This window comes from Crocodylus siamensis, chromosome 1, assembly GCF_052110815.1.
Source record: "Crocodylus siamensis isolate JL-2025a chromosome 1, ASM5211081v1, whole genome shotgun sequence".
NCBI classification, from domain to species: Eukaryota; Metazoa; Chordata; order Crocodylia; family Crocodylidae; genus Crocodylus; species Crocodylus siamensis.
Genome location: NC_143395.1, coordinates 210,718,064 through 210,728,792, shown reverse-complemented (window position 1 = coordinate 210,728,792; position 10,729 = coordinate 210,718,064). Strand labels below are relative to the sequence as shown.

At 52.0% G+C, this 10,729-nt stretch overlaps 1 protein-coding gene across 1 annotated transcript; it reads right to left on the bottom strand.

The window, feature by feature from the left end:
• Positions 1–1,271: 1,271 nt before the first annotated feature.
• Positions 1,272–10,729, bottom strand: GPR162 (G protein-coupled receptor 162). Its single transcript, XM_090055216.1, has 5 exons — positions 10,574–10,729; positions 6,339–8,172; positions 4,005–4,194; positions 2,409–2,560; positions 1,272–2,158 (listed from the first exon to the last, which is right to left on the bottom strand). The coding sequence occupies exons 2-5, from the start codon at positions 7,203–7,205 to the stop codon at positions 1,631–1,633; spliced, it is 1,737 nt and encodes a 578-aa protein (XP_089911342.1). The 5' UTR covers positions 7,206–8,172; positions 10,574–10,729; the 3' UTR covers positions 1,272–1,630.

The window sequence follows — 10,729 nt, the reverse complement described above, 5'->3', positions numbered from 1 at the left end:
GCTGTCCTGGTTCCTGATCTGTGTTGGCCTGGGGCTGGCACAGGTTCCCACCACCCCAAGGGAGCTGTGCCATCTCCATCTGTTCCAGGGAAAAAGCCCTCCTGTCTCGGGGCCTGAGCACACGGACAGTTAAGCGGGGGGGGGGGTATGATGTGCTGCAGGCCTGGGTCTCTGTAGTGAGCTCTGGCTGACCCCTGGGTAAGGAGCCTGCATGTGAGCAGTCACAGAGAAGTACCTTGCAAGGCAGTAAAGCTCCAGCCATGTGGTTTGTGTGCCAGATGCCCTCCATCTCTCCCCATCCCTATGCGTTTTTCTGTCCTCTTCCTCTCTGGCCACTAACTGGAGAGTGGCTTCACAAGTGCCTGGGGCAACAAAGCTGCAATACTTTATGGGACAACAGGTCCCCATCACTTCCTCCTGCCCTTCTTGAATTGGCTCACCCCAAGACTGATCATAGCCTGGCCTTGTTTAGCATCCATAAACTAACTGATTTAGCATAGGATGAACTGCCATTCATGAACCCAGATACGTTTTATTTCATCCCAGTGCTGTTTAGGTTCATGTCGTTTTGGGATGTAAAGGGCTGTATATCATTTCACAGCCTTTGGGACCAGTCAGTCCCCGTAGCCTGTGGAAGGCTTGGAACCAGTGCCCTCCGAATGAAAGGCACTGTCTCCTGTTTATTGGCAGACCGTGGTTCAATCTCTACATCTAGGAGTAAAGCCGAGGGAATGCTGCACAGGGTGTGTGTCTGCGGTGGGGATTCTGCAGCCTGTGGGTGAAAGTCAGCAGTTCACATGGATAGGCCAAGGCCTGAGAGGCCTCTGGTGTAAGGGTGTCAGCAATGTGACTTTCACTGGTTTGTAGAGTGGGTCTGGCACAAAGACAGCTTTGGTTCTATGCTGGGTTAGGAAGCAGAAGCCTGCCCTCCTACTGTTAGCACCACTGCTGGAAAGAGCAGTAGTAGCAATGGGAATTCCAGCTGGACACAGAGTTACTCCTGACACTCGCAGCAGAACTTTACCTTTTGCTTTGTGAAATTCCTCCCTGGTACAGGACTCTCCCTCACTTCTTGTCCTGCAGTGTTGCTGTTAAGTATCTACTGCCCACCACTTGAGCCAGCTGCCCTGTCCAGGTGGGTGTTGTGTGTTTCTTCCTGTCCCTCTCCGCAGCCTGGGAAGCTTCATTAAATGTCTGATCAATCACTTTGTTTCCATGGAAACAGAACTATTATTAATGCATTATTTTAAAAACAGACACACAACTGACACTCCAAATATAGAATTTTAATACCATCCTCTGCCTGCCGTAGCTCCAGGAGTATTTCCTGTGATGGGGCAGAGCTAATGGGAGGGTGAGGCTAATGAGGGGGTGGAGCTAACAAGGGGGGGGACAAAGCTGTGGTCCTGTTTATAACCTGAGAACAGGCACCAACTGCTAATGTCCATGGTTCCCTCCCATAGGCCTTTGCCCCTACCAGCTCAGCATAAACTGAGGGTGTCATTTCCTTTCTGTCAGCTGGAAACAGAGATGCGAACATAAATTATCTGTTAGGATCTGGGACTAGGGGAACGGTTAAAGTTATTTATTTAAAAATCCTGATGGCACTGAATGTCTCTGACACTGTCTCTTATAGTTTGGGGTCCTGGAAGGATTCTGCCTCACAGGCCCCAAGGGTCCTTTCTTGTAATGCCTGCTCTCCGTCCTGCAGATGCCAGGCTTCACTGCCAATCAGCAAACAGTGCTGTGCCCAGTCAGAGCCCTCCTCCTCCATGCCACCTCCCAGACAGTGGTGACTGTCATGGCGTGGCATTAGCTGGAGGCGTGAGTGCCGTGGACTACAGGCAGGGGAGGGCTGTGGTGTCTCATCAATGAAGGTAGTAATCTCATCCCGGAAGAAGCAGGCGCTGGAGCCAGCCCCTCGGGGGCCCAGCCCCCCCTCCAGGAACTGTCGGAGTGTGGTCAGCTCATCTTCAGGGGGTCGCCGGCGGTGGTGGTAATCACGCAGTTCAGGAGGGAGGAATCCAGGACTGCCAGGTTTGCGGGGGGTGGATATTCGGATGTCATCAGACGAGGACCATTTGTGAAGAAAAGATGGAGCAGAGCGATGGGAGAAGATGTTCGTCTCATCATGGGACATTCGTCGGGAGATGGGGACCTGAATGAGGAACAAAGAGATGGCAGGTGAGAAGGGAAATGGTGGGAGGCTTGCCAAAACCAACAGACACTAGGCAAAGAGAGAGGGACAGAGGGCTGTAGGGAAGACTAAATGAGTAACGCTGGGAGACCAGAACAGGGTGACCCCTTTAACTCTACAATGGAGTTCCAGGCAAGTGAATTTTTCACTGTTAGGTATGAGGCAGAAAGGGCTGGAGGGTGGTGCATCCATTGCAGTCCCTACAGCTCACCTGTAGGTAATGCACCTTGTCTTGGGGGAGCAGCATGTGGTGCATGGGCAGTAGCTTGACCTCTCTGGGGTCCCGTTTCACAGCTGTGGCTCCATTGGCATCAAATCGCACCTTGCAGATCCTGCCATCGCCATAATCCTCACAGGTACCATCTGGAGTGAAGGAAAGAAGCAGTGCACTGTGCTGTCAGCCAGCAGAGGGGACTCTCCTTTCTCCAGATGTCCACTCAGCGTGGTTAGTTCCCTCTTGCATTGCCTCAGTTCTCAAAGTGTCCCACAGTTCCCCCTCCTTGCCCTCTGGGTTTTCTCCTCCCTTCCCCTGCAGGACAACCCCTCCTTCCTAATAATCCCCTTCTCATCTGGCTGAGGGGGCAGGGCTAGCGCACCATAGTACAGCAAGGACCTGTTTGCCCTTCTCAGGGCCAGCTCTACCCTTGAAGCTCTTGCCACAAACACTGGGAGGCAAATGGCCCCTTAAATCACACTGCTGGGGAGCAAGCAACTTAACCTGCTAATTTGCACCCCCAGTCATTCTGTTCACACTGTGCATCTCTGGTTCCAGCCTTGACACAAAGTTGTATTGCTGAAGCCTGAATTGCCAAATCCCTGCTTCCTGCTGAAGCCTGTATTCTGCAGCTACAGCCTGAATTCCTCATAACCCCCAGAAAGTGCTCTGCTCTCATTCCCAGTGTTGCTCATTCCCTTCCTACTGTACATCCCCAGGGCAGGACTTCCCCTTCCTGCTGTATGTCCCCAGGGCAGGATAAGGGAAGCAGCAGGGGCTTTGAGAAATACTCACTAGGGCTGTGCAAAGCTTCAGTCCCTGATTCAATTCGGTGGATATTTGGCCCGATTCGGTGGCTGAATCTCAGAATCCAAATCGAATCAGAGGACCCTTTAATCTCTTTGAATCGAATCGGAACCCTCTGAATCAATTCAGAGAGATTTGGAAAGATTTGGACATAGACACAGCTTTAAGTGTTTTTTCTACATACCTCTAGGCTCATGCGCGCTGCAGTGCCGAGGCACATGGAGTGTCCCACAGGATTGTGGGGGGCTCCCCAGCACGCTCGGCAGCAGATCCAGAAGTGGACCAGAAGCACTTTCAGCCCACTTCTAGGTCTGCCAGGGAGTGTGCTGGGGGCCCCCCGCACCCTCCTAGCTCAGTGACTGGTCCCTCCTATGTTTGGAGTGGTACCCGGGGTCCCCCCACAGCTGATCACCGAGCCAGGAGAGCATGGGGGGGACCCCCACACGCTCCCCGGCAGACCCAGAAGTGGACCAGAACTACTTCCAGTCCACTTGTACGTTCGCTGCTGAGCACATGGAGGCCCCCCACCCCATGAGACGCTCGATCTGCCCCAGCATTGCAGCATTCACAAGCTGCACCTGGTACCTCAAGGTATGTAGAAAAAACATTTAAAGCTGTGTCTGTGTCCGAATTGCTGATTCTCTGAATTGGCATAGAATCTTCAGATTCAGATTCAGCCGAATTGAATCAGGGACAGTGATCCGAATCAACAGATCGAATCACTGTCCCTAATTTGGGCTGAATCTGAATTGAATAGGGCCTGCTTCGCACACCCCTAGTGCTCACCTTCATCTCCATCTTCCTCAGACATGATGGCCACACACTGCTCCCACACAGTGCGGAGGTCAGCCCGATACCGCTCACAGGACCAGATGAAGGAGGGCAGCAGCAGGGTCTGCACCATGGAGCACCAGAGTACAGCAAGGACCATCCAGGTAGGGGCAGTGTCATAGCGCAGGCTGAAAAAACTCACCACCTTGGGGTGGGAAAGAGACAATGAACACAAAAGAGGGAAACAAACACAAAGGATGGGTGAAAAGGGAAGGAGAGAGAGAGTGAGAATTAGTTCTCCAGTCAAAAGATGACCAACTGGCAATGAATTTTCAAAATATTTGGTCTTGTGCCCTTATTTTTTTCTTTAAAAGTCCGGTTATATTTTATCTTCCAAATATCAGGGATGTTGAGTCTGGGCTGCCCTGGACTGACTTGAATGGTTTTGCAGCTCAGAAAGCACTTGGTCTGAACTCTCACTCCATAATGGAAAATCTGTTACAGATGTCCTTTCTCTCACTACTCATTATGCACTGGAATTAAATAGGTGTAACCAAGAACACAGAATTTGAAACAGGGTAACGTGTGACTAAAGCTGTCTTTTCTTAGTTGCTTCTTTTCAGTGTTATGGACTTTACCACTTCTTCCATTGTCCAGAGACCTGGATAGACAAGAGCTAAGATACAAATAGCAGTAAAATATTTAAAAAAACAACTTTTTGACCTTGTGTGTCTTGTTACACAGAAAAAAAACAACAGACACATGTCATTGTTTTCACCTGTGAAAGTCATCTGCTAGGCACTAAGATAGTTTCTAGCCCAATCCCGTTCTTCTAACCCAGTTGTTTTAGCCCTGGGGGCTTGCATTTTCCAGATTCTTTTTTTAAGTCTGAGAAAAAACAGTTTGGCTATTTTGAGAACAAGGCAAAAATATCCCTGCTGCAAGGTAAGAAACTTCTTGTGAAATACAGAAATCTTTTGGTTGGGTGGGGAGAGGGAAGGAGGCTAGGTTAAATTACCTTATTTATTTGAAATAAGATGAGTTTGAATTTAAAAATACTCCCAATAATTAGATGCTATACATGGAAAATTATAAATTTATTACAATTTTTCCTGTATAGAATGTAATTATTGGAGGGCTGTCATAAATTTGCCCTTTCCACCACTGCAGCACGGCAACTAGCAGCATGGGGGCAGCCAGCCAGCCCCCCCCCCCCAGCCCAGTTCCTCTGTCCAACCTGTCCCCCTTGCTACTTGTATCCCCCTGGTGTCTGTGCTCCATCCCTGCCCTGCCTCAGCCTGTTCCCCCTTCTTCCTGCCACTGCTTACTCCAGATGTGGTGGCTCTAGCTCTGGCATCAGCCTGGAACACATTGAAGTACATGATGGCTTCAGCCCCAGCCCCAGCCAGGCAGGAGAGCTGGAGCCAGAATTGGAACCACAGCCTGTACCACAGCAGTTCCCCTACTATGGCATGGTCTCCCCTACACTTCTCCTGGGGCACACACCACATGATTTCCCCTACATTCACTTCCCTCATTGCACAGACTCCTCACACTCCCCCCTCCCTCTCCACTATATCATCTCTCTCCTACCCCACAGTTTCCCCATGCTTCTACCTCCCCTCTACTGCACAATCTCCCTGCGCTCTCTAACCCCACCACATGGTCTCCTCTGGTTTAGGGCCAGAGTTGAAGCTGAGGCCATAGAAACTACCTACCCCAGACCATACTCAAGTCTCAGATGAGGTTTCTTTTCCCCTGTGTTGAACAGGGAAGAAAACTGCATCTTGGATTTGAGTAAATATGGTATATAAAAAACTGCATGTGGAGCTACAGGAAACCAAGAGGTTTCCCCATTCCCTCTCCAGCTTCTTGTGACATACCAGGAGGATCCTTCTTGAGTATCTGCCTAAAGGCTTGTCTGTACCCTATCAAGGGAGGATGGGGCTCAGCACATCCTAATCATGTCTTGCCCACCAAAGTCCAGTAATGTACTGCAAATCCAGAGGATTTCCAGTGAGGCTTCTCTGGCTTCCAAGGACCTGTATTCAGGTCTGCTAAAGACCTAGGAGGAGCCTTGAGCAGCCTTGCTGGTGAATTTCCAGCTGTGGACTGTCAGTGGACTTGGGTGGACAGGGCATGCGCAGTCCAATCTTCCCAGGATATGCTTGTACTGCAGTACAGACAAGCACTACAGCTCTCCAAAGAGTGCTGTTGGCAGGATGGGGAGGCTGGCTGAGTATCCAGAGACCTGCTGACTGCATTCTCCATCCTGTCTTGCCCCTCCCACACTGCTTCTTGATAAAGGGATTGGGAAGCAGAGGTGGCAAAGGGCAGGCCACTCCTTACCAAGATGGGTACCCCAGTGAGTGTGTCATATAGAAAGACAATTGCACTAATGAGGTTGGTCATCTGCATGGAGGTCTTGGCTGATTCAGAGCCATCCAGGGAGGACCTCCTCTTGCCCCTCACGTCCTCAACCACAATGGCTGGCACATTGAATGTATTGTGTCCTGAGGAAGAGCAGGAAGCAGTGGCTTCCTCTGCCCGTTGGTGACGGCACTGCTGACGCCTTCGATGTGCCCACAGGGTCTGGTAAAAGGTGATGCCCACACACACCAAACCCATGACGATTCCTCCCAGGAGCAGGAGGCTGAAGCAGACACCAAAGCCCAGCCCAATCTTGCTGACAATGAACTGGCAGCCCCTGGCATAATAACGTTCACCGTTGTTGTGCCAGCCAATGGAGGGCAAGGTGGAAAGGATGAACGACACCATCCAGATGCCCATCACTGCGTGCAGAGCCTGCTTCTTGGCATTGCTTAGTCGGTAGTTGACTGGCCACCTCACCATCCACATGCGATGGTAGGACAAGGAGGCAACAGTGAAGCAGGTGGCCAGAGCCAGGGTATAGTATGTGGAGACAAAAACTTTGCAGATGCTCTCGTTCCAGTCATAGTCAGAGGATTCACGCCGCAGCTGCACCACAGCGTAGGTGGTGAGGGGCACAGCTGCCATAAGGATGTGAGTTCCAGCAAGGAAGCAGAGCAGCAGTTCCAAGGGCTTGTGCTTCTGCTGCTTAGCTGTGATGCTCAGAATGATCCAGGAGTTGGCCAACAGGGCTAGCATCCCACATGCCAGCCACCACAGCGAGTTGTTGTGCAGGGTGGACTCAGATGGGTCCCCCATGCTGCTGCCCCCACCACGCTGCATCATGTCTCCCACTTTGGAAGCTGAGGACAAGGCAGGAGGATCACACACAGAGTGTCTACCAAGGAGCCACCACTTCCCACCTTATCTGCTTCTAGTGGGAAACAAGGAATAGGCACAGAAGGGACCTCTGAGAGACATTGCCATGGGTGAGGGGAGGGCCAGGGCAGAAAGGGCAGAGCTCTCTTTTTCTTTCTATCCCTCCTTTTCTGTCACTTCAAAATCTCTTCTTTCCTCTTTTGCTCCTTTGTTACCTGCTTTTTCACTCTTTGAATATACCTTCCTCTTTTTCTTTTTTCCTTTGTTTTCCCCCCTCCCTGTCTTACTGTCACTTGGTACTGTCCCTTGTTTCCTTATTCTCCTATTTCATTCCCTTCCCCCGTTCCTCCCTCAAGAATGGATGTTCCTTCCCCATGCTCCACCCACTTGCTCCTCTCTTAGTGAGACCTGGCCTTGGTTCCACTTTGTTCTGGGGTGAGCAAGGGCCACATACTAAGCAAGCAGGTATCTCTGGGACTCAGATCTATCCAGGTATTTTTTATGGGATGCATATATGTGGCAGATGGGTGGCTCCTGCAGCTCTGGTGTTACAGGGGTTTAGGGGCTGACAGGTGAGAGAGAATATGGTGGGAGTAGGTTGAGTGTCCTAAGGTAAAGGTTGTGCCTGGCAACCATGCAGTGCACGCTCCCCACTCATCAAACAGAACAGGCTTAGAGAGTTAATGTTTTTGTCCTGCCCCCTGGTCTGCCACAGCTGAAAGGGGGCAGTCAGCACTGAACAGCGCAGTGAAGAGATGAGAATCTTTTCTTTTCGTAGCCCACCAAGCACTCACGAGACAGTGCTCTTGCAGTTGCTCTGATGGTTCACTCTGCTTCTTTAAGCTCTCTTCTCAGTGCAAGGTATATCTAGCAAACAAGTGGGAAGGGCTGATTCTTTTGCCAGGCTCCCTTGGAGATTCAGCTCTCAGATTCACTGCAGAAGAGAGAGAATTGCTACTTAAAATACTTCTATCTCCCCAATTCTCCAACTTGTTCACACACAGAAATAAATCATTCCGATCTAAGCTGTATGGGGCTATCTCTGTGACTTCTGGAGCAGTGGTTCTTAACCTTTTTAGATTTGAGGCACCACTCAGAAAATACCTGTTCTTAGTTTCCACTTGTTTTTTAACTAAAGAAAAATACTAGAGCAATTCTTTCATTGCAAAGAACTCAGAAAGACCACAACAAGTCAGAATATTTTTAACACCAGATTCCTATTTGAAATCTCTAGGTTTATTTTGTGCATCATGTTTGCAAACCTTACAGTGCTAACATTGTGTGGCATCCACTGGTACCCTTAAAAGGATCTTAAGGCACCCTAGGATGCCACAGCATTCTGGTTGAGAATCGCTGTTTTGGAGAGTTGGATGTCCTGATTCACTGCAGTCCTGACCTGCAGCCTCCTTTAGTTCCAGCACTGACTTCTTGCCACCCTTACCAGTTCTGCTGACATACCTCAGCCCTGAGCTGCTTCTTCCCCAAGGCCTGCTGTTTTTGGCTCTCCACGTCTCAGTCCTGACCTACAGCCCCCACTTTATTCTACCAGCTATAGACTCTTTTGCACAAAGACCTAGAAAGCACCTTCAAAAGCACCTAGAAGTCAGAACTTCAAACATTCTCTTCCCAGATGTCAAGCCTGCAATCCCCAGAATTCTCTGGAAGTGCACCTGTGTTTTAACTTAAGGCTCTGTCTCTTATCCCAGGCTTGGACTCATCTTGCAAATCTCTGCTAATCCCCTTCCCTCAGTTGAAACTTGTATCCTCCCACCTCCCTCCCATCTCCCTTTTATTTCAGTTGTGGGTCCAGACAAACAACTCTTCCAGTCCCCCTTCAGTCTAACTATAGGAAGTCATTCCCCCACACATTTCTGCTGAGGCACCACAGTCCCGACTTATTCCAGTTCTGGACCCTCACACCCAGCTATAGGAAAGTCCCTCATTCCTGACCTGCAGCACTGACGTCTGTCTCCTCCTGTCCTGTGTTCTCTGTGCAACTCTGCATCTGTCTCCCATCCTGATCTCCACTGTCTCTTGCTGTTCCAGGCATGGGCTCCTCACACAGCTCTCACTCCTGCCCAGCAGCACTCCCCCTTGTCCTGCTATTTCAGTCTTTGCGTCTCAGTATTTCTCTACCAATGCCCCAGAATCTTAATCTACCTTCTGCTGTCCTATTCCACCCTTGCATGTGCCCCACAGCTCTGAGGACCCATTTAAATCATGACCCATATACTCCCTTAAGTTCCAGTCATGGGGCAGTGTGCCCAGCCCAGCTGGTACTCTGAATCCTGATCTGCACCCCCTTGCCCAGCAGATCTGGGCTCCTGATGCACAGCTGTCCTAATGCACCACAGTTCTAATCCCCAGGGCCCAGTCCTGGGCAAGCCACATGGCTTTGCCAGCATCTTTCAATCCTGACCCCTTGTCTGCTGCTCTCAGGTCCTGGCTTATCCACATTGCTCTCCCAATGGCCTTCAGCCCTTCTTTCTATCCGGCTCCCTGTGTTCTCACCTTCCAGTTTGCCACCTGAGGCCCTGCAACACATTTCACTGGGCTGAGGCAGGCAGTCGGACTGGTTCACCTTCCACAATGGCTTTAAAGGTCTCCATGCTCTGACCCAGTCGGCAATCTTTTCTCTGTATTGCTACACTCCCAGTTAGGCCTGTGGCCTCTGGAGACTGCAACGGAGCCAATGATGTTTAGTGACTGGTAAGGCAGATTTTTTTCTTGCAGCCTCTTCCACCACTGCTGACTTGCTGTCCCCTTGCTGTTATCCAGACCGGCTGGCAACCCTCCTACCTCCCTGCTGGCACCGGGCTGCTGCCCACTGTGCCTGTGGCCTTCCAGTGGCAGAGCCCTGCCCTCTCCACATGGATGCACCCTGCTCCCGGCAGCCAGCCACCCTACCAGCGGGGAACTTCCAGCCCAGCCTGGCGGAGAGGAGAAACTCCTGGTCCAGTGACTCAGGGAAAGGCAGAGGAGGAAGGAAGATGGACCGGGGGAAAAGAGCGAGCCTCAGAAGAAAACCCTGCCGACCCCTGATGTGGGGGTGTGTGCCAAGGGGCATCATGCCACCTGCGGGGCCCTGGGGAAGGCACGGGCAGGAGCCGCAGGGCCTTCCCAGCAGCCTGGTCCTTGTGTGTGCCACAGAGACTGGGGGGCTGGGGGAGCTGCCACGGCTGTGGCTGCGCGGCGGCGAGGGGACAACGCCGCCGGCTCCTGCCCTGGCCGGGCCTGGCCGCAGAGGCGCGGGGAGGAGGCGCGCGAGGCGGGAGCGGCGGGCAGCGCGCGGGGAGGCGGCGGCTGCGGGCGCGGGCTGCGGCGGGCGCACCTACCTCGGCCGGCGCTGGCTGCCATGGCGACCGCAGCATCTCCCGGCGGTGCGAGCCGGCCGGCCGGCGCGGGCTGCGTGTGCGCGCGTGTGTGTGTGAGTGCGTGTGCGTGTGCGCCCGCCGGCCGGGCTGGGCCGGGCAGGGGCGGAGCGTGGCGGG

Bases quoted from the DNA above. Each gene is read 5' to 3' on its own strand.
- GPR162 (XM_090055216.1), bottom strand. From the start codon at position 7,205: ATGATGCAGCGTGGTGGGGGCAGCAGCATGGGGGACCCATCTGAGTCC. The intron at 4,195-6,338 runs GTAAGGAGTGGC...TCCCACCCCAAG, and splicing joins TCACTGGGGTACCCATCTTG to GTGGTGAGTTTTTTCAGCCT. The intron at 2,159-2,408 runs GTGAGCTGTAGG...TTCCTCATTCAG, and splicing joins ACAAGGTGCATTACCTACAG to GTCCCCATCTCCCGACGAAT.